The sequence below is a fragment of the Varanus komodoensis genome, unplaced genomic scaffold, assembly GCF_004798865.1.
Source record: "Varanus komodoensis strain SLA01 unplaced genomic scaffold, ASM479886v1 scaffold2, whole genome shotgun sequence".
Classification (NCBI taxonomy): Eukaryota; Metazoa; Chordata; class Lepidosauria; order Squamata; family Varanidae; genus Varanus; species Varanus komodoensis.
In genome coordinates this window covers 35,159,919-35,186,569 of record NW_025335568.1, presented here as the reverse complement: position 1 = coordinate 35,186,569, position 26,651 = coordinate 35,159,919, and the positions used below count along the sequence as shown (strand labels likewise).

Below are 26,651 nucleotides of genomic sequence, written 5' to 3'. Positions count from 1 at the left end.
GGAGATATTTAATAAATGGGATAAACAGAATTTAGATGGATGATAACTTCCAAGAGACTAAAAGAACAGCTTGTCAGTGACCAGCTTACCTGTGATGAGCAAATAGCTTTATGGAGGCATTCACCTGTTCATGTGAAGGGGAAATGTGGAAGGGGAGGCAGATGTACACACAAACCCAGCTCTTAACATCTGCATATTCCCAGCTGCCAGTTTGAGCTTCATGCGTTGAGCATGAAGGTCTGTAACACACTCTGAAAGTATATTTGTATTTCAGAAGAGAAAACAGATAAAGTCTTCAGCAAAGTCTTGAGCAGAGGGAGAAAAGGAGCATGTAAAGAAGATTGTAACTCAGAATAAAAAACAGCAGCAAAAGAAATGAAAATACCCCAAAGTAACCATGATAGAATGCAGTGCTAGAATATAACTTACTTGTGATGCCTGTTGACAAAAGGAATATGAGTTAATAAGCCAAGAAGGTAGTTATCCAGTTTTTCTAAAAACATCCAAACAGGAAAGTTCCATAGGTAATGTTCTGTTGTTTTTTGTCCCAGTTCAGTCTGCAGCACACTACATTTCTCTGTCTCTCCCACAAACTGATGGATGTCACCTTCTAAAGATAGGAAGGATAAATTTCTAGGCTATTGAGAATCTACTGGTTACATCCCTCATCACCCATCAAATTTGTTAGACAAAACCACAGGATTCCCATTCATGTTTACTGAGACAGCCACACGGTCAATTGTAATTTTGATGTCTTACTTTTTTTGTCACATGTAATTGTTTTGTGAAATATTATTTTCTGTTTGCTATATTTAAAAGCATTTTTTGTTATATTTCAAAATAAAATTCATAGCAGTAGTTCATTCTGGCAATACATCAGGGCATGTAAAGGTGGCATATCATGGCCTAGTTAACTCTCAATTTGTTGCAGCATCTGCTAGGCATATTCTACAGTCTTTTTAAATATTCAGCCCCCAGTTAGGCCTATTGGGGCTTGCTATATAGCATCCAAACCCAGATACTATTGATTAATCATGGGTTAATAACCCATAGTAACATAATTGTGAATTGTAGGTTAAATTAACCTGTGTTTTACCATCATTACATGCAAATCAGGTCTTTGCCTGCATGTGTTGGAAAACCATATCAGAAGAGCTGTCTGACTGTGTTACTGCCTTAACATTTAGAGGAAATGTCATTTGCAGGTCATATGAGAGCTCCCTTGCTCAGAGGCATGTCAGTAAATCTAGATAGATATTAAGAATAGCTTTTTGGAATTTTGTTGCATGCATTCATGTGATACTGGCTGATGCTGCTGTATTGCCAATCCAACATTTAAGCTGCTAATTTCTAGTAGACAGAAACATTTTCTCTTACTGTTGAAAGCTGAATGAAAATGCAGGCATGAATAAAGTGTTTAACCAGCTACAAAGTTTGTTAAGGAATGTGGCAACTCAAATATAATAATGAAAGGCTAATATTTTTGTTCTGTTCCTATAGAATTAGGCATGCCCATGGGAGGCTGGTATGGAGAGCAACATGTGCTTCCTGTGATCCAGACCTGGGCCTGTTGATAAGCCCCCACTTTTCTAGGCAGCCAAATCCACAGTGGGAGAGATTGGTCAGAGGCGGAGCCTTTTTGAATTGCCAAAAGACCTTCCCAGTTATCTGCAACAGGGTGACAGCTACCACCCTAGACCTCCTGATTGGGTGGAGGCCACATGATCCCCCTTTTCAAAGAGTTGCCTTTCACCCAGCCAGTTGTGAGATATTTGCTCCCTGCTGATTTTAACACCAGGTCTACTTCTGTGTGGTGGCCTAATGGACCATCAAAATGTTGACTTTTTTCTTCTCCAGAGCTTGCAGGTTCAGGTGTTGGGAATTTTTGATTAGCACAGTCAAATTGGCCTCTCCTAGGACCTTTCTGTTCCCTCTGAGTTCTACTGCATTCCTCATAATAGCAGTGGGGAAATGGGTTTTCCCAGCAGCAATATATACTGTACTACACTGCAAAGTATTTTGAGATGTCTTTGTCTTGAATGGGCAATTAAGACTAGCTGGCTTTACAAAAGTCCTGCTGCTGTTGAAGAGGAAAACAGCTAGAACTGCTGGATTTGAGATCAACTTTTTCCCTGGTAGTGAAAAAAAGAAAACCTTCTGAATCATGAGCTGGCAGCCTTATGTTGTTTGAGGATTTCTTATATCTCACTTTTACCCTTTATCAAGTCACACCAACCTAAGTCCAAAATGTTGTTACAGTGCCTCATTATTCTGTGCTTCTCCATTCTCACTAGTCTAATCTTACTGCCGTATGACTACCAGCTGATCTTAATTAATTGGGTGTTATTATATTATAATTATTATTACATTACATTTCTAAACTGTAGCTGAAGCTCTCTGTGCAGTTCACAGCATTTAAAGTCACCCATCCAGATTTCAAGCAGGCCCAACGCTGCTTACCTTCCAAGATTAGGCAAGATCAAGCACTTCAGGCTATTGCTGCTTATGGTGGGACACACACAGAGAGCTCAACACAGCTGTCTGCATTTTTTACTTTTCTTGAGAGTTGGCATGAGGAGTGCCTGTATTTCAAAAGTTTACCACTACATCATGACCTACATACCAAAACCAAGCTCCTTCCAGACTCCCCAAGTTCCTCAGATAATCAAATTCATCTCTTTTTAACAAAGCTTCTTTGTAATGGCATTTGGTGTGTCATATAGGCCTCCGTGTATGAAATCTCCTCATGATCAGGAATTATCTTTGTGGATGTGTTGTGTGCTTGCTCATCGTAACAAATGTTATGTTCTGTCAGATCCAGATAAAATTAGTCATTCTTAAGTCCTGTGTAAATCAAGATTTAGATTTGATTAACTTTCTCTGGACTGTAATTTATATGTAATTACTTTGTTTTTCACCATCAGTACTAAATGAATTGTTAAATGCAGCATATAATCATAGGCACTCCTCTTTTACTCCTCTTACTTTTATCTTTTAGTACACATTTTGGAACTTTGTACCGAAGAATTTATTTGAGCAATTCCGAAGAATAGCAAACTTTTATTTCCTCATAATTTTCCTTGTACAGGTAATGTATACTTGCTTCTTTACTTTCCATTAAAAAAATGAGTATACATGACTGAAGGGACTTCCTAGATTGAAAGTTTCAGTCTTCAGTTAGGACTAATTTTGGGAGGAATAGGCTAGGCAACTAAGATCTGACACAGTATTTTAAAAAGTATTGGCATTTATTTTGAAAGCCAGGTTGCTTTCCTAAGCATATCTAATAGGAAGTACATCCCATTAAAGGGAGAGTATTTACTTCACATTAACATTACCTCTTCTTCTGTCTTCAAATTTCTGTAGAATTATTGTCTTCATCATGCTTTCTCATGATGGACAAGTCTTGCCGTTCTAACTATGACAGCCTTACCCTTGTCATTTTTGCTTACAAGGCAAAACTGAGTTAAGATTGTCTAAATGTATTAAATTAAAATTATATGAAATAACTCTTACTTGATTAATTCCATATTAGATGTACTGCAAAACCAATATGATATGTAGGTTAAATATTAGAGAATATTTTATTGCAAGTTGGAGCTGTAATGAATACATCCTTTGCCAGGTCCAGCTATATTATGTAGCTTTAGCTATTGTGGTTCTGTCCGAATTACTGTGGGTAGTAATTACAGTAATGGGCAATTACTCTGCCCATTTCAAACACTGCATCTTATATCCACCTAAAAAGTTGCACTCTGTGTGCACCAAACAATTGTTTGCAAACACATGTATTAAATAGATACATTTGGCAGAGCCATAAATGGTTGGTGCTCCCTGTGTAGTCACTGGCAAACACATTTCCATGCAATATGTAGTGTCTTGCCTTCTATTAAGTTAAACTTTGTGAGTATAGCTGAATTTCTCCAAGTTGTTACAGAAGTGATGTGTTAATCAGTGCTTATTATGTTTATGTTCAAGTTGTTGTTCCTATGAAACAGGAACTATTTTTAGAACAATTATTGCTTGGGGAGCAGTTTAATAGAGCAACTTGAAAACTCAAGTTCTTTTGTTTTTCAATTTGTTCTTCCTGTTCTGTAAAAACTTGTGCTAATTCTTTGTTTTCCAGTTAATTATTGACACACCAACTAGTCCAGTGACAAGTGGACTTCCACTTTTCTTTGTCATCACTGTAACAGCTATAAAACAGGTAAGGGTCATACTTTTAAAAAATGAGGATAGCATAATATTTGCATCCTTTGTTTTTAAATTGCCTGATTTATTCCCTATCCTGTCCTGAAATCTAGAAGAGGTTAACAATGACTTGGTTCAGATGACACAGTCCTTATGAGTTAATTAACTCACCCACCACTATGAATATGCAGCCCTTGGCTGAAGGTTGTTATGTTGTGCAAACCCAGGTTCCAGAGGTTATTTCAAGGTTAGACAACCCTTGCAGAACCCATGGTTTGTTTGAAGGGTTAGGGTTTATTTATTTATTTTATGTATTTATAAAATGTATATGCTGTCCATTACTTGCATCTCCCCCTTGGGTTGGGGGTTATTTATCCCTAAAATAACCCTGCTGGCTGAGTTTGCTGGGGCAATAAGCCACAGTAACTCTGTGTAGGGCCTGCATACTCATAATGGCAGCCGTCACTCATTGCTGTTCCTTGCAATTAAATGAACACATGTAGTTCAAATTGCTATAATGGATTGCATCTTAAGATAAGCAAATAGAAGGAACATTTGCTGTTTCTTCTTCCTTTTCTGAAGCTGCTTACAGTCCATTCCTCAAAACCTCTCCAGAGCATCAGGGCGGTATTCTTGAATAACGCGGGACTTGCACAGTGTAGCAGCTATTTGAGGCATCTTTCATGTAGTGACTTTATAGACTGTGGCTGTAATGTGGAAATTGTTCACCTGACCCCAGTAACTTGGCCACTTGCAGCCTGGTGACTTCATTTGCAATGAAGGAAGGATTCATTGCAAGGAAATCCATGTGATAAGCTACACATTTTGCTGTGGAAAGTTTGTTTCGAATTGGCATCCATATGGAGAGACTGGCTTTAGGGAAAATCTAACTTGTTTGAAGGAGGGAAATATACTTCTGATTCATTGGCAAATTATATATTTTATATTAGAGTTTTTCTTTTAAAAATGTGTTTTTTGTCACTAGCTCCAGCCACTTTGGCAGGAGCAGGCTGCACTGTATGAACAGATAAACAATAACATGCTCAAACATCAAAATCTTGGAAGAGTATTTTTCCATTTTATCCTTCACTATAGAGAGCTAGAGAGGTGTGGTGGTTAGAGTGTTGGCCAGATCCAGGAGTTCCAGATTCTAGTCCCCACTCAACCATGAAACTCAGCCTAACCTACCTTTGCAGGGTTGTTGTTTTGAGGGTAAAATGAAGCAGGGGAGAACTTTATAAACTGCTTAGGGTTCCTTACATGAAGAAGAAAAGGAGAATATAAATGCAATCTAATAACAGCAGTAAAAGTAACCTGTAATCACTGCGGTCTTCCAGTGACTTCAGGAAAGTTTCTGCTAGATTTTCCTGATCCATCAATGGTAGACAGGCCTGATCCACCCCCTCCCCCCCCCAAAAAAAATCAAATGCCAGAACGTTTGGCTTTCACAGTATGGTTGTATTTAATTTCACACAAATTATACCTAAACATTGTGAGGAATACAAGAACTAGCTTACTAGGTGTATCTCTTCCCACTCTGAAATATCATTCATGGTATTAATAGGTATTTGAATCTTAGTCTATCAGCCAGTTTTCAAATTTACATTTTTTTAGCCTGTGCAGTGTGTAAAATTTGATTGTTTGTTTGTATGCTTGCTGCTTTGGAAAGCAAGTACTGAATACCAGGCATGCAATACAGTAGCAGTAGAGTAATAGTATTCACAAAACCAGGTTGTTTCACTTTTCATAACTGTTTCAGTATCTGAAATGAATTATTGTAGAATGCAATAATTAAGGTACAAAGGTACTAAAACTGCATGTACGTGATATAAATAAAAGAATGAAAACTAATGTTAAAGAAATATGGATTGAGCTGTTTAGGCCCTTTCTGGAATTCTGTTCACCAAGCTTGACATCAATAATTATTATAATATTACAGTGGTACCTCAGCTCACGAACACCTTGGTTCACAACCAAACTGGGTTGTGAACAAAAATTTCATGAAAATTTTGACGTGGGTCGCGAACTCTGCATTGGGTGGCGACCAAGATCGCAGCCATCTCCCCCCCCCCCCCAAGTGGAGAGATGGCCACGATTGCAGTTGCATTCTTGCAGGAAAGACATGCGTGATCACAAAAGCACTCCTGTAGGAAAGATGGGCTCAATCTTGGCCATCTACCCACCCCGCCGAGTGGGGAGATGGCCGCGATCGTGCGGCAGGGGGGTAGATGGCCGAGATCACACCCGTCTCTCCCTCCCCCAGCGTACCCCATTCACGCCTGTCTTTCCGTCTCCCAGAATGGTGGTGGTGGTGGGGGGGAATGGCAGCAATCTTTGTTGTTCTTTGTCACTTTGCTTCACATTTTTCTGATTTAAAAAACTGATCTGTAATTGATTAACCTTATTTACATTGAACCTTATGGGGAAATTTAACTTGGCTCACGACCAATTTGGGTTACGACCAAAGTCCTGGAACAGTTTTAGTTTGTGAGCCAAGGCACCACTGTATTTTATTCTTTATTTCATTTCTAAAATACTCTATAATCAAAGCTCCTTGTGTTAGGTACAGTAATAGACTAATAAAGTAATAGGCAAATAATAAAGTACAAATACAATCATTTACAATATTTCAATTTACAATATTTTAAAAGTTTGAAAAATGAACACAACTTCAATACCAATCTGCTAAACTACGATACGAGGTGGAAGAGGATATATTCCAGTATTCTGATACCCTTGTGAACACAGCCTGTTATGGGTATATCCACATCAGCAGTGCAAGAAATGTAGTTTCCTGGACTGAGCCTATGATTCCAGCAAAAAGTTGCTGTCAGATCCTGTACCAGCCATAAATCTGGATAACCAAGGACAGCAGGATCCTGGGTTGTCCTGATTTTTTTAAAAAATTTGATTTTAAAAAAATGTGCATTACAGCATCCGATTTTAGTTCTACCAAGAGTAGACCAATTGAAATGAAAGCAACTTAAGTTAGTTATGGTCTGCTCTACATAAGAGTAACATTGGATGCTACCAATAGTTGTTTCAGCTGGTATAATCCATAGGAAATCTTGGAATGTCAGAAACAACAAATTTCCTTCATGTTAAGCCTTCAGAAGTTAGAGTTATAGAAAGTTTTCAGCAATCATTCAGCACTGCTTTTCAGTTTCTGCTTCATAATGAATATGTTTATATTATAGTTTCTCAAACTTCGATGTGCGTGGCTAATAGGCTAAATCAAAAGATCAACTTTTAAGTCTAGAATTGTAAACGTTTAATTGGTTGTTTTGTTTCAGGGCTATGAAGATTGGCTTCGTCATAAAGCTGACAATGCAATGAATCAGTGCCCCGTTCATTTCATTCGACATGGCAAACTGGTTAGAAAGCAGAGCCGCAAACTAAGAGTAAGTACCAAGTTATAATTATATAGATAGATAGATAGATAGATAGATAGATAGATAGATAGATAGGATGGAGGTTCCCTTGTGTGTGAGTGTTCATAATTTTGATTGTGCAGGCCTTACAAATGGCAGGCAAATGTTGCATAAATAGATGCAGAATCTGCTCCATACAGTTCTAAAAATTATCGGATTGGCAAAGCAAACTGTTATGTTGCTTGCTTGTTTTTTGCAATACGAGTTCTGTTCTCTTGTTTTGATTTGGCATTTACTGAAGTCATAAGCTCTTTCAACTCTAAATTGAACTTTTCTATCACCATGACCTTGTTTCATTAGCTGTTATATGTAACAACAAAATGAGGAAGAAGTATTTTCTTCAGTGGTGGATCAGGCTGCAGGTTTAGCAACAACTAACATTAGCATTTGTTGCTATGGTATTAGCATTGGTAATATGCAACACTGGTAGCATACAACAAAAGATACTTTATAAGAGGGACATGTCTTCACTTGTACCCTTTTAGTGACTGACCTGATATACTGAGCACTCAGGTTCAAATTATAGGAGAATGTTGCATAAATTCCATATGTGGAGAATCTATCCATTCTCCATTCTGGAGAATCCATTTCCTCCCATATGGTGCAGCTGCTGTTGCCAAATATCCACTGCATTTTTGCACTAAGAGTTGGATTTTCACTGAAAATAGCCAAGGCCTGTCATTCCTAAAATACAACTTGTTCTACATTTTATCCCTGCTTTAAACAGAGGATGGACAAGTTTACAAATCTTGAAATGTCCTACCTTCATGTTGCTAAAAATTAGAAGGTGTTTACATGTTTTGAAATGCCATCAAAATGAAGGTATTTCAAATGTGATATGTAGAAATGAATAAGCTTAAGTTCTGTAGTCTGTAATGCCTTTTTTAATTGCATTGAGCCCCTGTCTTGCCTTTAAGGAGCTGCAAGTGGCATATAGAGATCATCCCATGTTTAATTTTATCCTCCCAACAATCCCATGAGTTACATTCGGCTGAGATACACGTGGTCTAAGCCAGGGTGCTTTTGTCAGGGTAGCCTAGGAACCAGCACGGGGAGGCAGTGCATGTCAGGACTGCTCCCTCCCTCTGATTGGCAGGGATTCCTCATGAACCAGTGGTGTGCCAATGACAGGTCAACAGGGATACCTTCACTCCAGTTCGTGCAGGTCCCTTGCCAGCTGGAGTGGGGAGTTTCTTCTGGGACCCCAGCAGAGCACTGCTTGGGTCCAGACAGAGAGGGGTTTTATATAAGTGACCTTTCCTGCTGTGGTTAGCCCTGCATGCTGTGTTGGGCCAGCAGCAGGAAGAGGTTCCCAGGGCTGCCTGTTACTGTGGCCAGTCCTTATGGCTGGGTCTGACGGCAGGCAGCACCCATCATTTCAACATGAGAAGGCTGGAACAGTTAATGTTGCCCATCCATCCAACCTACTTTCAAGTGGTAGTAGGAAGGGGTGAAATCTTGGTGCCCCCACAGTGTCCCCCAAAATATTGCAGGAACTGAGCAGGGTGGAGGAGGGATGCTATCCTGATGTACTTGATCATCTATCAGGTGCACTGGGATAGGGTAGCTTGAAAGCAAAGCTTTAGTTTTTTGTGCAGGTTGGCTTACTGTAGATGATGGGCCAAGAAATTTCAAAGAGGTAAAAATAAACCACATAATTGACCATTTGTTCTCCTTTAATAGCATTACAGAATCTGTGGCTGAGGCAGGCTGCATCACTCCATCTAATGTTAGGTAGGCTGGCCCAGAATCCGTCTACATTATCGGGAACCATAATATAGAATTTTGTAAATCCACTTTGGATGGATTCCACTTGCACCACCATTTTTGATTTCTAAAGCTATTGGGGATTAAGTTGTTGACAAGGAAGACTTGATGGGAAGGCAGGAGACCAAAAAGGCTGGTTTTTCTATGGTCTCTTAATTGTACTCTGTAATTTGAACATTGCATCTCTTGGTGATATTGAACCAATGGTTATAAGGATTTATTTTTGATCTAACTTTAGGTTCACCCAGAAAATCTTCACATATTTATGTTGGTCATGATATGCCTAGGCAGGTGGCTATCGAAAGCAGCTTTCTTGCTTTTCTAAACTCTGTTTTTCATGGTTGGTTGTAATGAGTTCTGTCTTTGTGTTTCATATGATATAAGTATGGAAGTGAGATACAAACTCTTATATATTAACAGAAGTTGCATTATCCCAAAGTTCATTCCTACATAGTTAAAACAATACCACCCACACCAATGAGAAAGGATATCTTTTGGAAAATATTTTGGGGGGTGAAACATAAGGGGGAGGGGACCAAATAGCCTAGTGAGAATTGAATACACTTTGTGGAGATAGACTGCTAAGTATCTGTTGAAAGGAAAAAGAAAGCTGGGGCAGAGGAAGGGCTGTGGAGCACAAGTGTCATGGCTGGAACTCTAAACAAGAGCTCACCCCCTTTAAACCATTTGTTGCAGGTCCTGTCTCTGATATTCATCATGTCAAAAGTAGTTATGATGGTTTTCTGCCATGAGGAACTGGTTTAGCTTCTGAAGATGGTCTGCATGTTCATGTGCCTTATAGCTGTTTGTTCTCATGTGCCCTACTTTTCTTAAACCAGACACACAAAATATACATCTTGGACCAACTGCAGTCCAAATGCATATCAGCAAAAAACATTTTTCTGCCCTAAGTTTCTGTCAAGCTCATTCATTGTTTGACCATATTTATACTAGATTCAGAGAAATCTAGCATGTAAAAGACCATGCTGGCTGCAATTCTGTATACATTTCTTAGGAAGTAAGTCCTTTTGAACACAGGGGACTTACTTGTGAATAAACATGAGTATGGTTGTTCTGTTAATTAAAGAAGAGGAGTGATTCACAGTTCATTCCTTCCTGAAAGTGAAAAATATTCTGTTTATTTTGCAAATTCTCTTTCATTCCAGCTTAGGAACAATATGCTGGCTACTAGTGTGCTTCAGTTACCATGTAATCCTCTGCATGTCTAGTGAGTTAAGTGGGAATTAATCCCAGGTGGACTGAGCTTCCTAAGACAAGCACATTAAGATAGCTAGCTAGCTAGATGATAGATTTGTGATCGCGCCCACACTCAAATATCCTATCCTAGCTTTCCTCAACCATCAAAATGGAGCTGCCTCCAAATGTTTTGGTCTTCAACTCGCATCAGTCCCAGCCAACATGTCTAATGATCTGCAGTCCAAATGGGGTCTGTAGTCCAAACTGTCTGAATGATGCCAGATATTCTATATGGAGGAGATTCAGTGGAAAAGGATACTAAGAACAAAATTGCACACCTGCTAGGTTAAAAGAATGATACGTTCTAGTTCAGCTTCTTGTTTCTGTCATGATTCTTCCAGGTAGCCCACAAACAGTGCAGGAAGGCAACAATATTCCCCTGTTTTTATCTCTAATACTTTATATTTAGGAGTAGCGTTTCTGAACAAAGGGGTTCTGTTTAGCTGCTGTGATCAGCAGGGTGATCAGTCTGACTGTAACTTCTGAATATTCACTTCCCTTTGTAAATCATGTCATTTATATTCTCCAAAAGTTGCTTTGTTGGCCAAATAGGTCAATCAGAGTCCCGTGCTTGCCAGATGATCCTTTCTCTTTTCTCTAGAGAGTTTTGCATATTGTTTTACTCCAGAAAACCTTGAAAAATGATTGTATTTTTGTGGGAAAGTGTTCACATTATTCATCCTGTTCTACTTTAAATAGAGCTAAAAACAAAAACCCAATACCTAGACGTGCTTTTTTTTTTTGAGGTAATGTTTATGCAATAACTTGAGGCATTCGAAGTATATTTTCTGATTAAATGTGCATCATCCTAAAAGTAAAACTTGTTGACAGGTTATCTGTGTTCACATAAAAAAGTGAATTATTTCTATTATTTCATGCAGATGTTTTGTATGTTAGTAGTAAATAACTGGTATCAACTCTTTTCACAGCTCAGATTAGGTTTGCACATCTCAATGTAGGTTAATCGTAATAGAAGCTGACAGGACAGTACCTGGTTGCTCAAATATATATTCAGTAGGGCTTACTCACAAGTAAGTGGGTATAGAATAGCAGCCTTCAGCCAGCAGAACTGTAAGGAAGATGACAATGGCAACAGTGTGTGTTCCTGGGCTGAAAAGTTTACAGTTTGTAATTTAATACTGATTCCCTCCCTTCTCCATACACATGCCTTCTAGGTTGGAGATATTGTGATGGTGAAGGAAGATGAAACGTTCCCTTGTGACTTAATATTTTTATCAAGTAGTCGGACCGATGGAACATGTTTTGTTACAACAGCAAGCTTGGATGGCGAGTCTAGTCATAAGGTAATTGAACGGTGAACATTTCTATTTCTCTGCATATCTGTTCACCCTGAGTAGAGTAGCTTGGGTAACTTAAACATTTTAACTCTACAACAAAATTTCCCTCCTTTTTTCTTACCTATGTTGGAAGTAATGAACTTGTAAGAAGATATGAATTCATACTTTTGTCAAAGGCAGGTAGAGCATTTCTCTTAGTCTATGGAATGTCAAATTTTGAATGCAACTAGAAAAGAAGTTACATACAATTCTGTGAAAATATGGGCTTTCTGTAACGGTTTAAGATTTGGCAAGTATATTAATACTGGGCATATAATCATTTACAACAGAGCTACTTGATTTATGCCATTTGGTTTTGTCCTGTCAGAATTTTGAGGTACTGAGGCAACATTCCAGTAATTATTTAGATTTGCCAAATTTTACAAGGTAAAAACAAACTTCTTAACTGTGGCACTCTGACAGAAGCCTTTTTTCGCTTTCTTCATAAATAAGAAAAGGTACTTGTTATTTTTAGCTTTCTTGTCTATTGCAGACTTATTATGCTGTCCAGGATACAAAGGCCTTTCAAAGTGAACAGGATATTGACACACTTCATGCTACCATTGAATGTGAACAACCTCAGCCTGATCTTTATAAGTAAGAATGCATTGTCAATTCTTATCGATGGTAATTTACTAAAATAACTTTGTGCTGAAACTCAAGTATATGCTGCACATTTAAGCTCCCACCTCTTTGTTTTCCTCTTCTGACTTTGCAAAGCGTGTGGGGTTGTGGAGGCCGTGCTTTGTACGCAGGAGGTCCTAAGTTCAGTTCCCAACAAGAGTAGGGAGGAGAAGGAATCCCACAGTAAACCCTAGAGAGCCATCCCTGGTCAGAGTTGACAGTGCAGTGCTACAAGGACCAGTGGGCTGAGCATATTCGATATCTTACTGTGTGTCTGTGGGCACATTCACACTTCATACTAACCCAGCCTGTCAGTAAGCCATAGTGGGTTGGTTGTTGTATAAATAACCAACAGTGATCCTTGCAGGCAGTTGGGCTCATGGTGGGTTGTTGGCCCCAACCCACCCGTCTTTCCCCATCCTGCCATGGATATCTTGGGGCACTGTGAGAGGACCAAGTTGTGTTTACATTGCAACTGTAAACCATTTTGGGCTTGCTGCAGCCCCTTTTGCATTTACCATGTCTTTTTCCCCACCAGTGACTGAGACGTCAGACCAGGGAGCGAAACATATTTGGGGCTTGGAGCTGCACTTCTTCATTTTGTACAGGGCTGTATTGTCACCTGTTCTAATCCTGATGCTGTATGCGTGCGTGCACACTATGTGTGTGCAAATAAATTAGTACTTAACTTTTAAAATGTACATATGCATGGTGGGATATATAAAGCATTGTAATATCTCCTTGTGCATCGCAAGCATTAGGATTTTTGGATTGTACAAATGCACAACCACCTCTGGAAAAAACAAATATGGATATTGATAAGCAATCTGAGAAAATGTTTAAGAATGAAAACACAACTCTCTTTCCCCATTCCTTTGCTCTCCAGCGTGTGTCAGCATCATTCTCTGCACACCATTTGGGTATTCAAGAAATGGCTCCTCTTTACTGTCCAAGGTTCCCCACTCATCTCTCCCACCAGCTATTTGACAACTCATTTGATGCAACATCCTCTGGTCTCCTGTCATTACGTTTCTCATGGCTCCACAATGCTATTTTTATCTAGCGCTTTTCCTGAACACTAAGACACTTTGTGACTTTGTGAAGGGATATTTGATCCGTTAAACTATCACTTATGGTATTTTTGTAGGACAATTTGTTGAGATACCGATGGAGGACATATTACTCAGATGATGAGTATATAAAAAAATGGGGCTTGTAACGTAAAAGCTTGATTTTTATTTAAATAATTAAGAATGTGATGTGCATTGCATACACACTATTTCTATAGAGTGCAAATTATTGGTAACTAAGTCTAAACCCTGTTAACCATCCTGTTGGCACAGGGACTAACCAGTCTTATAAGCAGGGCTTTTTTTGTCATAGAACACACTGGAATGGTGTTCTGACACCTTTTTTTGACAGATGTTTCCAACAGATTTTTCCAAGTGATTTTGAATCGCCCTGTCAGGTGTAGCAGGTCGGCGGCAAAAATCATTAAAATAGTGCATGCGGACTGCTTGTGTGTCTGCGCTGATTGTGAGGGCGCTGCTCGGCTTGGGATCGGTCGTGTGGTCGCGCACTGAGTGCTTACTGCCGGCGGCGACCATTATGTTTATGTGTGTGTAGAGTGACTGGCTACGTGCAAAAGGTAAATGAGTTCTTTATTTCAGAAAAAGTTGGTGAACTGAAAATCTTTCTTAGTGTAAAAGTGTGACCCCAAGATGTGAGTTCTGGCACCTTTTTTTTTTTTTTTTTTTTTACAAAAAAAGCACTGCTTATAAGTAACTGAGAGTTCTAATTAATCCTGGGTCTAAAGTTACTATTTTATAGCTGGTTTCAGAACACAGTTAGCACTCACCATAGTGGATAAAATCAGTTCTGTCATAATGGTTAACATGAGTTGTAGAAGGATAGGAATTGGAAATCTAACCTACTAGCTGTACCATGGTTATGCAGTCAGGAACATTACATCTGCACAGACTTGTGATGTTTCTATTTTTGATTAATTGTCATTAAGGAATAGTAGCTTTTTCATTGATAAGTTGGTGTGGGGGCTGTAGCTGGGTACAACTGAACCACATTTTCCTGTGTTGTTGCCATGATGTTCCAGCTACATGTTCCCTTTCTACTTATTTTCTCATATGCATTTGTATCCTTGGTTTTGATACTGTCCAGTGACTGTTTTTGAAACTGCTGAAAGATGCTGCTTGTAACCTATTTCAGAGAATTACCTTTGATCAGATGTTAAGCAAGTTCCGATAAAACAGTCAGTTTTCTTACTTTAATTCTTTTGGGGAAAAGAAAAGTCAGAACTCAAGAGAGGGAAACAAGAGTTCCTTCCTTCAAGACAACTAGAAATCCTGAAAATAAATGCCCAGAAGCCAAAATGACAAATGTACCCATTTCAGGGAAATTTATACCGTGTTTCCCTAAAAATTAGACCAGGTCTCATATTAATTTTTGCTCCAAAAGACACATTAGGGCTTAATTTCAGGTGATGTCTTATTTTTTCTTACAAAAGCCAAATGATTCTCGGCCTGTTAGTCCTCCATGATTCCTTTCTTGTACTCAACGGAATAGCTCTTTCTTTTTACACTCACCGTGTGTGGGGGTCAAAATATTATTCCCTATAAACCTACCATTAAATAAAATGTTAATTGAAGACTTACGAGACAGGAGTGGCAACACAAAAGTGCATTAAGTACATCTGTTACAGCACATGATGTATTGAATTATGCAACATGTCTGTTCATTATCAAGTGTGCACGTTATTCGTCATTGTGTCTGTACTCTGGTTGGTCATTCGGCAATAAGTCTCAAGTTTATCTGTTTACATAGGCATTTACCTCTTGTCCAAAGGTGCCTGCTTGGATATTTACAAATAATGATAATGTATATTATCATTTATTTTAAGTATTAATGGCAATAGTATTTATTTATATTTAATATATTATCTTATAATTCAATATGTCCATCGTGTGTTACAACAGACGTACTAAATGTGTCCATCTGGCTGACGATCTTAACTGGGGCTTATTTTTGGGGTAAGGCTGATATTACAAGCATCCTGAAAAATCCTCCTAGGGCTTATTTTCCAGTTAGGTCTTATTTTCAAGGAAATAGGGTGGAAAGATTGCCTGTGCCTTTCTAAAATTATTTCAATAGTGGCTTTCCTATATTTTTTAACAGGAGGGGTTTATATCAAGAAAGGCAAGTTAAATTGGTTTATAACATGATGGTTGTTTTTGTTTGACCATTTCCCCCATATCCTGCTAAGAAGAAGCGGTACATTCTCTTATTCATGTGGTCAGGAACTAACTGCTTCTGCCACTATATCATAGCTATTTTCTGAACGAACATTGTTTGCCAAGCTCATGGTATGGAGCCAGGCAGTTCTAGTTTCTGCCAGCTCTTCTTTCATCTCCCACTATCAGATCATGCTTATAACCCTGACTTGAGAAAATGCCAGACTAGGATTAAGTATCAGTTAAGTAACTCTATGCCAACATTCATTCCTGAATTTGATACTGAGAATTTAGGTCTGACTGCTGTATGCTGTGTATCTTCAAATAGGAATTCAAAAAATACATACAAATATTGCACATTGTGTCTATTTCCCCTCAAAGGAGAGGATTTGTAGCTCATGAGTTCTACCTGAGCCATCTTTGTCACCTTTCTACTGGCTATAACTGTCATTTAACAGAAGTATAATACATCTTTCTGTAGTGAGAAGCAAGTGATCAGATGAACAACTTAAAGCCTTCCCATCTTATGTTTTTTTTTTTCTTTAAACTGGGCTTAGACTAAAGTGTTTTTCAAATATAGAATGAAGTCAAATAGATGACTTTCCTGTGCAAAGTGTGACACATGATCACCCTAGTTAGATAGCCACATATGACCTTTGAGGAACAATTAGTTTTTGAGATAAAGTAATGGAAGAGGGAAACGCACACACTGAATTTAAGAGGTATTGAATGCAGGATCAAGATAATGGAGTAAGTGGAATTCCAGAAGTGGCAAAAGCCAAGTAGAAATGAAGGAATAGGGTGGAATATAAGAATTTGGGATTGCTTTCTATATTTCCTTCCCCACTGGTAAATTGTACTTCTCTTACATTTTTGATAGGCTCCATGTTAGCTTTTTAACATTAGACTTGAGAGAAGACAAATGTAATTGAACCAGTAGCAGGTGAAGGTAGAGAGAGCTTTAGCAGATGTAACTAAGGGGAGGGTAAATTACCTCAAGCTACAAAGATGACTCAGGTAACACCCCCAAGCTACAAATCTGCTCCTTCAAGGGGAGTGCAACCGCATGTAGAACAGGTTGAATTCTCTCCATCTGGTCAGAAGAACCACCCACCAAGAGCATCTCAGGCTTGTCCGGATTGAGCTTCAGTTTGTTAGCCCTCATCCAGACCATTGTTGCAGCCAGGCACTGGATCAACACATCCACAGCCTCACTTGCTGAAGATGAAAAGGAGAGATGGAGTTGCATGATATCAGGATATTGATGACAGCACACTCCAGATCTCCCAATAACCTCACCCAGCAGTTTCGTATAGATGTTAAACAACATGGGGAACAAGACTGACCCCAAGGAACCCCGTACTGGAGGATCCAAGGGACAGAGCAGTATCTGCCAAGTAGGAATGGAACCACTGCAGTGCAGTGCCTCTCACACCCAACTCAGACAATCGCCCCAGAAAGTTACCATGGCCAATGGTATCAAAATCTACTGAGAAGTGCAGGAGAACCAAACCAAACCTCACTCTCTCCCTTTCAGCATAGGTCATCATACAGGGTGACCAAACCTGCTTCCATGCCAAAACCAGGCCTAATTCCTGACTGAAACAGAGCCAGATGATCAGTCTCATCTAAGACTGCCTGGAGCTGTTTGGCTACTACCCACTCAAGAACCTTGCCACTGGCCTAAAATTGTTAAGTTCTTCTGGGTCCAGGGTGGGTTTCTTCAGGAGTGGTCTCACCACTACTTGTTTCAGGTGACCTAGGATCACTCCTCCTCATGGAGAAGCATTAACCACCTCCCTGGCCCAGCCAGCAGTTCCCTCTTTATTGGCTTTTACTAGCTACTTAGAAGGGGCAAGAATCAAGTACAGACATGATTGCATGAACCTGTCCAAGCACCTTGCCAACTGGAACTCATCCAACATAACTAGACCAGACTGTGCTCTAGATCTCTCCCCTGGTTCCACTGCTATAACATTGGAGGTGTCCTGGAAAACACAAGAGACTATGTCCTGGAAGTGCCTAGTGAACATATAACAGCAGGCCTCAGATGGCACCAAGATGTCCTTGAGGCCAGCATGTAATAGCCCCCAGATAATCCTGGAGAGCTCCACTGGGCAGCAAATGGAAGATTGAATGGAGGCAGTCAGATATTACTTCTTTGCCTCTCTCAGTACCTTGAAATATGCTATAAACACATACCAGGACTTGATTGTATTCACTAGGAACTTTTCTCCATCTGCACCCAAGCTGGTACACCAACACAGTCCCCACTGACAAGTTCCACTGACCCTACAGAAGATGCAAACACTCTAGGAGTCATATGGAGAGGGAACCTGGAGAGAGGGTGAGAGAGAATTCCATAAGCTAAAGGAGAAAGGAGTGCCATGAGTTTAAAAGGTGCATCTGTGATTCATCTTCCTCTAGTCAATAGCTGAAACTGTTTGCATGCAAACTTATGCAATTATTAGTATATTCTTCTTTGCATTCCTGTGTTGATACAGAGATATTTCCTAATGTTTTTCTTCTTGCAGATTTGTTGGTCGAATAAATGTTTACTATGACACAAATGAGCCTGTTGCAAGGTAAGACTTAGAAATTCACCGAATTCACATGATCATGGAAAGGGAAAATAAGCCGGGGTAGCTGAATTGTCTGTTAAACCAAAGTTCATGATTTAACAAATTCTTTCTTTTCTGAACTTTTCTTTCTATTTCATTTGCTCCCCTCCCCAACACCAAATTGGAATAAGTAATCAATATTGTCAATATTTACCTTTGCAGGCCATTGGGATCTGAAAATCTGCTTCTTAGAGGAGCTACTTTAAAGAATACAGAGAAGATCTTTGGTAATTATTGCAACAGAAAACAGTAAAGGTGGCAATTCAGTGATGTACATGATAAGATAAGCAACTTAAGCAAAATTATTTAAATTTCTGCAGTGTCTTTTTAGAATACAAGAAGTCTTCAGTTCAAAAAAAGAAAGTAAGAAAGATCTACCAAATAGGATTGTTAATTGTATCATATTGGGGACTGAAAGAAGTGTTCTTGAAGAGAGACAAAATGATTCCTGAGCAACCCTTAAATTAAGCAAATATTCACTTTTTTGCTTACCAAGTTTTTCATTGTTACCCTTTTACAGCTGTTGGCTTGGTGCCAGTTTTTCTGGGTTATCTTTTTCCTTGAATTGGGTATTCCCAGTCAATTGGGGAATATGCAGCCAGTCAGATAGTGAAGGGGGCAAACAAACCTAGTTAAGAATAAGGGCAAGGTTTCATAGATCAGCATTGCCCTCAGTCTACACTGCTGAACATCTTTGCATCCTTCTGGAGCATTGCTGAAAATGGGTTTAAAGTGGGATGCTTTCAAAATTCTCATAAACTGGAGAACCTAGTATCACCACCACTAAGCCAGTCTCGATTCAGCCTTGCTTCTGAATGCATGTGGTTGTCCCTGCCTACCCATTCATGAACTCATTGCTCACAGCTACAATTGTGCTGCCAAAGAAATCACATGCTTTTAACAGCGTTTGTACAAGCCAAGTGTATGTTTAAATGTATAAGTAATACACATACAGAACGTCTGAAGAAGTATTTTTGTTCATTTCAGGTGTTGCTATATACACTGGCATGGAAACAAAGATGGCACTGAACTACCAATCAAAATCTCAGAAACGATCTGCTGTAGAAAAGTAAAGCTTTTTCTGCTTTCCTAATATATGTATGTGATCGGTGATAGAGAAAGGAAAAAGGACAGAAAAGCCTTTATATAATGTGAACAGGGGAATGGAATCAAACCATGCTTTATTTTTTTTTATTTTTCTAATAACCACATGTGTCTTCCACCTAATATGGAGCTTGCTGGGGGGATATTCTCATTTATTATTAAGAATTTAGGTGCAGCTGTCAAATAGTCACTATTTTATAATTTCTAGTTTTGTAAAGGTTTTGATGCCATTCCCTGCTTGTTCTTGTCTTGCTCTTCCAGAAAACTTGACTTGATATCTTTGTGTTATACAAAGTTGCAGGCAATCAAAACTCCTTTATCTGGGTATCTGTATTAGAGATGCCAGAAAAACTCATAATTACCTGGTTTGTTATGCAAATTTCCTTGCTTATAATACTTGAAAATAATAGAATTCACACCTTATTTCGCTAAATGCTACTATGGCAAAGATGAAAAAAGAAAAAAACCCCAGTTTTTTCCAAATACTGATAGGGCAGTTTCTTTTTAGTCAAGACCCTGGGAATGCAGCACTGCTTACCCAGAGCGAAACTATTAAACTGTGCTTATGAGTGGAATTACTGCTCTTGGGACTGCTGCAGAAAGCCACTGACATTCCAAAATATTGGGGAAAAAATAATTGCAGTAACTGACCAGATTTAAAAACAGACCCGAAATATATTACAGAATGAAATATAAATATCATCGTCAAATATCAGCTCAAAAATATAAAAACAGATGCCCTGTAGCAGCTCCCCAGAAACAATCTTCCAGTGTCAAGAAGATAGTTGTCTCTTTGTTTGTAATGCCACTGCAGCATTTGACCGCCATAAATGATACTGATGGAATTTTTTCTGACAGCAGATACTTAATGTAAAGTTTTATATTTAGCCAACAAAACCATATTCATTTGTTGACTAGCTCCCGTATAATAATTACAAAGCAAGAGAATATGTTTGACCATCTCGTTTTGACATAGACCAATTCTCAAGGCCAATAGACCTCCTTCAAATCTTCTCCATAACTTTTATGATGGAATTGTACTAAATCTAGCCCAAGTGAAAACACTACATGTGTAAATTAACTTAGCTCCTTCCACTCACTACCTTCTGAGCCCCTTCCCTCAAGCCCCACTTAATGGGCCCCTAGTGTAGGCAGCAGTAGTAAGTATCCTCCTCTCCTCTCCTCTCCTCTCCTCTCCTCTCCTCTCCTCTCCGGTGGCCTGGTCTACCATATTGCAGTGCATGCCAAATCACAGGTCCTAGAAAATCCGACCATGTTCCAGGAAGTACCATGTTGCATTGCACAGTGTCAGGCACATATCGGAAGGCAATGCCTCCAGAGGAAGGAGGAGGAAGATAAGTTCCTCTTTTACTGCATTTGTTAGATCTGTTCAGTTTACATAGACTACTCAAAAACGTTGTTATACAACAAACTAACTTATTTCACTAATGATAAAATGGTTTTCTCTCATTTGCTTCAGATCAATGAATGTATTTCTTATTGTATACCTCTGTATTCTGATCAGTAAATCACTCATAAATACTGTTCTGAAATATGTCTGGCAAAGTGAGCGACATCGTGATGAGCCTTGGTATAATCAGAAAACAGAATTGGAAAGGAAAAGAAATGTGGTATGTGGAAAAGCTTCACATTTAACCTTTTCTAATAAACATGAAATTGCAATGTTGCGGTATTTCTGCCCTTTGGTGAGAGATAACATCACAGGTGGATGCAACTGATTTTCTGAAAGGAGGGCTTTTCTTTCTGCTTGTGCAAGTGAATGGAGGAGTCATTCCACTTGCAGGCAGAGAGGGAAATAGCTCGGTAGGCCCCTCGCACTGACCTTGCAGGGGCAGTGATGTCTCTGGGGACCATATTCAGAACCTCTGCAGCAAACCAAAGTTGCTGGCAAATGAATGAATGGATGATGAGCTGTCTAGAAACTTGGACTTCCTGTGTACCCTCCAGGAACTTTAAATCCTCTTTTGTAGAGAGCTCTTAGACCTCAGTTTTCTGGTTTAGATGTCCTGGGAATCTCTGGTTTAAAAACTGAGATCTTTTTTGTAGCTGGCTACATAAAAGCAGGCAAGGAAGAACTTGTCAGTTGCTCCTGTGATAAACCTCTCTGGTTTCCAAGACCAGCATGTTACTCCTGAATTGGGCCTAGGTTGACAGCTTTGATTGATTTTGTTTTTCTTCATTATATTCTTACACATCAAAAATATTTTCTTCCTAAATAAGGGATGGTATCATAATGATAACAAAACTTAAACATTAATATTGCATGCTAGATCATAGGAGCTCAGTGAAGATTGTGGACGAGTTTGAATTTTATGGTGGGATGTGCTGAATCCACCACATATATCAAAAATGTCTAAGAGTGCAATACTATGCAAGTTTACACAGAACTAATTCCAACTGTATGCAATAGAACTTTGCTCCCAATGCTTCTGCATAGAAGTTCAGCCTAAGATACAGTTTATGAAAACATATTGAAATCAATCATTTGCTTCTGTTTTTTCTCCTTTGGCAGTTTATTACAGCGTTTACAGATTTTCTTGCCTTCATGGTTCTTTTCAACTATATCATTCCTGTGTCTATGTATGTCACAGTAGAAATGCAGAAATTTCTTGGTTCTTATTTTCTCACCTGGGATGAAGAAATGTTTGATGAAGAAACAGGTGAAGGGCCGCTGGTGAATACCTCTGACCTCAATGAAGAGTTAGGGCAGGTAACTATCATGTATTAGGTGTCATAGCAATCCAGCATCTGTCTCTGGTATATCCCTAAAGACAGTGATATGATCACCTGACGAGGACTAATTTCCTTGGGAGTATGAGCACCTATAGCGGTAGCATTCACTGTCATCATTCTTGTGAACTAGGGCATCATCTGGATCTTTTTTATCATCTAAACTTTTGATAAACCAGATTCCTACATACAGTTTGATTCTTGTATTTGGATGGGAAATGATTTCTTCAAAATCACAAAAAATACACTCCAAACGTCTTGGCAGTATGCACAAAGAAAAAGAGGAGAGAAAGAGGAGCTTGAGGCTTTTGCCTGTTCATCTTAAACATTACATCAAGAATGCAGAACTGATTGCTTGTTTGGTGGTTTCCTGGCTTTTGTGCAATTTTTTTCCTTATTGTAAAAGGTTGAAGTGTCTGTCCTAAGGTTTGCTTCCTTGTAGTTACTGAACTTAAGGTAAAATGTTTTAGTATTTTTGAACTGCCTCTTTTGTCTTTGCCTACTGAAACTTGTTCCTTGAGAAGGTCTCCAGCATGGAATTCTAAGGCTCAAAGAGATTCTGCAGCCAAACCAAGCACTAAACCATGGTTTAGTATTACATCTGAACTAGGTCTTAACTAGGTTAAGACAAAGTCTCCTGGTGGTACTGATCTCTTTGTTGTTATTTCAGGAAAAATAATAGTAGTACAGTATTTAAATAATAGTAGTACAGTATTTGAACTTGCTATGCTAGCATTTTAAACCAAACATTTAAATTATATGGCAGGATAGTAGATTATATGTAAAAGATAGTTGCTTACACTAATCTGGTTTAGTATTCACATAGTATTGGCCTTTTTGCATTGAAAAATTGCTTGGTGTTTTGTAACTTACATAGGTAAACTCTCCCTGAACCAACCTACATAATATTCTTAATGAAAACAACATAGACAGCATTCTGCTTTGTGTTAGATGCATTGACATTATTGTAAATGTCATCATTGAAAGGACAAGTTCTGTGTTGTCTCTGAAGGCCAAGGGACAAAATCTTAAGTCACACATAATAACTTCAGCCATCAAGAAAGCTGACTTTCCCCCGCAAGGTCTGTCCTTGTTGTTTCAGGCCTTAATTGCTCTGTATGTCTCTTTTCAGGTTGAATATGTCTTCACAGATAAGACAGGGACATTAACAGAGAATAATATGGAGTTCATAGAATGCTGCATCGAGGGGCATGTTTATGTCCCTCATGTCATCTGTAATGGACAGATCCTCCACGACTGCTCTGGTATTGATATGATCGATTCTTCTCCAGGAGGAAGTGGCAAAGTATGAAGCAATCTTGAAAATGAATGAATAAATGATGATGGAATAACAACTGTTCCATTTATTGAAAAGACATGACACCTGGAGGATTTGCTTAAACAAAGCCGTTGTAATTGTATTAAAAATGACTTTCAACACATTATCTAGTCAGAGGGCTGCAGCTTAGTATGTTAAATAGTTTCTAATACAGGTCACTGTTCCAAGATAAACAAGCTTCCAATCAGGCAGGCCTAGAGACATGGAAGAACTTGGGGAGAATTGTAGGATTAAATAACAAACCTAGAGGCTGGCACAACATGTGTATCTTTTGTTGTGCTGTGTTTCATTCAGAATTAGTGGGGTGGTCATGGTAGTGTAGTGACGGTGGCAGGCACAGAAGCACATTTTGGCTGGTTCCTCTCTCAAAACGTGTTACTTTAAATTCTACTGTTTCTTTTAAGAGCTTACAGCAGAATAGATGGACTCTGGCATCCTTGGGGCATGAAGCCAGATCACTATTTTGTTATGTAAATGGAAGGCATGGGCACCCTGATTTGGATCAGGGCTAGAGCAGAATATGGAGGAACCATTGTTTGTCCCATAAGGATCCCAATCTTGTCCAGGCCCCATGTGCCGTGCTAGGGTAACAACAAAGAAATGTCAAGGTATTTTTAATGTTTTGGCCCACACCACCTGTGCTGGTGGACTTGGGTTATAAATACCTGATACAGAAATATAGGAAAGCAATTCGTCAAATAGCTTTATTCATAGCAAGTGGCCTCCTAAGATAAGCTTTGAATAGGTTAGCTGAAGAAACGTTCATGTCTACCCAGGAGCCCCGTGCATTGCACTTCACATTGTTTAGGATGTCCCCTGACTTTCCATAGAGGCATTTTGGAGGTCATAAGTAGGTGCTGTGGAGAGACAGGGAAGGACAATGATCCTTCTATGGACTTCTTTCGGATAATTTAGCTTTGAATTCAAGCCAGCACTTATACATCAATGTATTGCATTAAACTGTCTTACACTTTCCATAAAAATAGAACTTGTTTCACATGGAAAATATTTAATATTGATGCCATGTCTCTTAGAGATTGAGATTTTGTACTAGCAGGGTTCCTCTTTTATTTATTAGGACAGAGAAGAACTCTTTTTCCGGGCTCTGTGTCTTTGTCATACTGTTCAAGTAAAGGAAGATGACAATGTGGATGGATTAAAGAAAGTTCACCTGTCAGGGAGGTCTGCTGTGTATATTTCATCATCCCCTGATGAAGTTGCTTTAGTTGAAGGGATCCAAAGGTATGTGCCATAATACTATATTGCTCTTGCAAGCTGTATGAGAGTAGAGATAAATCTCATTTGATAGCATCTGCTCTGAAGGGAAATATCTCTTGTGAAACTTTCCCTGAAGTTGGAGAGGGACTGGGGTAAAAACAAGCCTGAGCGGCTCAGAGAAAATGACAGAAGTGAGATAGGTCAAGCTTGGTTGTGTATAAAGTGCTGCTCTTGAATCAAGGCCCGTTAGCACAGATGTCTCTTAATTTCTTAGAGTGCAATCCTATGCATTTTTGGACAGAAAAAAGTCCTACAACTCCCAGGTTCCTTAGCCAGCTGGCTGGAGAATCTGTAGGACTTTTTCTGTCTAAACATGCATAAGATTTTGCCCTTAATCTCTACTGAAAATAAACATTTCTTCTGCTTCCATAGACTCTGCTTCTGTCCTTTCCAAGAGCATCTGTGTCTCAGAACTTGTACGCTTTAGTAATACAGTATTTTTCCAAAAGCTAGGTGTTTCCCTCCCAAAAGTAATGCAGTGGGCCCAGAGTCAAACTAGAAGAGTAGAATTTCAATACAAAGCACAGTATGACCATTTGGCACAGTTCACCTGTGCATCTTTCTTGCCCACATGAAATAAGTGCAGGTGGCCAATGTAAGTGTGATTTTGCATCAGAGCTTTAAAGCATATATATTTTATGATTTAAAAGCCTTTGTTTTTTAAAGATGGGGCAATTGATGACAAGTGAAGTATGGCAAAAAATCTGCCTTGTCAAGAGACTTAGGATCATAGGAAGCTTCTTACACTGAGTCACACTCTTTATCCTTCTAGTCCAGTACTGTCAACATTGACTGGCAGCAATGATAGTCCACGGTTTCAGGCAGGAATTTCTCCATCCTTGTTTAGAGATTCCAGGAACTGAACCTGGGGCATTCTGCCTGCAAAGCAAGTGCTCTGCCAGTGAACTGTGATTGCACCTGAATCAGAAGTACTTAGCTAGTTGGTCCCTATGTAGCAGTATCCCTGTGCCTATTTTTGTGCTGAATGCTGTCCCTGCCATATGGGGAGGAGAGTACTGATCTGGGGGTGATATTTCAAGTTGGCATTCCATGGAGAAGGGATTTAGGCATGTCTGTACAACCATATATGATGGGCAAGAGTGCAATTGGGGTGGCTGTGTTCATTGGCAATTGAAAGTAAAGGCTGTGTTCATTGGCAATTGCATTCCAGTTGGGTGGGAATAGCTAAGTTGGAATGGCTGCTCTCCAAAGACAAAACCAAAGGAAATCTTGCATTAGTGTGAACAAATGAGAATGGTTGTGCTTTGTAAATGAAATAAAAAAAGTTTGTGCCTTGTAAATGAATTCCTACTATATGCAATCCATTACCCGGCTCAGTATATTTCAAAAGCGAATGAATTAATGTGATTCTATTAACCTCTGTGTATCTCTGATTGAATTGGCAGACTTGGTTACACTTATTTAAGACTGAAGGACAATTTTATGGAGCTTTTAAATCGTGAAAATGACATTGAAAGGTATGTTGTAATTTGTATGAGGTAGGGCTACAGCACTCATGGCATATATTGTACATATAACACGCTCTACATGGGGCTGCCCTTGAAAACAGTCTGGATACTTCAATTGGTACAAAATAGAGCTGCCAGGTTGTTGGTGGGGGCCAGCCGTTATTCTCGTATAATGCCAGTTGTCTATCAGCTACACTGGCTCCCAGTTGAAGTCCGGGCCCAATTCAAGGTGCTGGT

The 26,651-nt window shown here is 39.1% G+C and overlaps 1 protein-coding gene across 7 annotated transcripts in view; it reads left to right on the top strand.

The window, feature by feature from the left end:
• The window catches only part of ATP11A (ATPase phospholipid transporting 11A), a 120,967-nt gene that overhangs the window by 53,748 nt on the left and 40,568 nt on the right, over positions 1 to 26,651 (top strand). For all 7 annotated transcript variants that reach the window (XR_006414534.1, XM_044428325.1, XM_044428324.1 and 4 more), the window contains exons 3-15: positions 2,999 to 3,088; positions 4,127 to 4,207; positions 7,485 to 7,592; positions 11,822 to 11,950; positions 12,477 to 12,580; positions 18,387 to 18,437; positions 18,636 to 18,700; positions 19,461 to 19,542; positions 21,058 to 21,208; positions 22,111 to 22,308; positions 23,461 to 23,634; positions 24,746 to 24,909; positions 26,352 to 26,423. Coding sequence is in view for 6 of the 7 variants with exons in the window: in XM_044428325.1 (XP_044284260.1) it covers positions 2,999 to 3,088; positions 4,127 to 4,207; positions 7,485 to 7,592; positions 11,822 to 11,950; positions 12,477 to 12,580; positions 18,387 to 18,437; positions 18,636 to 18,700; positions 19,461 to 19,542; positions 21,058 to 21,208; positions 22,111 to 22,308; positions 23,461 to 23,634; positions 24,746 to 24,909; positions 26,352 to 26,423 (1,469 nt within the window). In the remaining variant the exon portion in view is untranslated. The remainder of the gene's footprint in view (positions 1 to 2,998; positions 3,089 to 4,126; positions 4,208 to 7,484; positions 7,593 to 11,821; positions 11,951 to 12,476; positions 12,581 to 18,386; positions 18,438 to 18,635; positions 18,701 to 19,460; positions 19,543 to 21,057; positions 21,209 to 22,110; positions 22,309 to 23,460; positions 23,635 to 24,745; positions 24,910 to 26,351; positions 26,424 to 26,651) is intronic.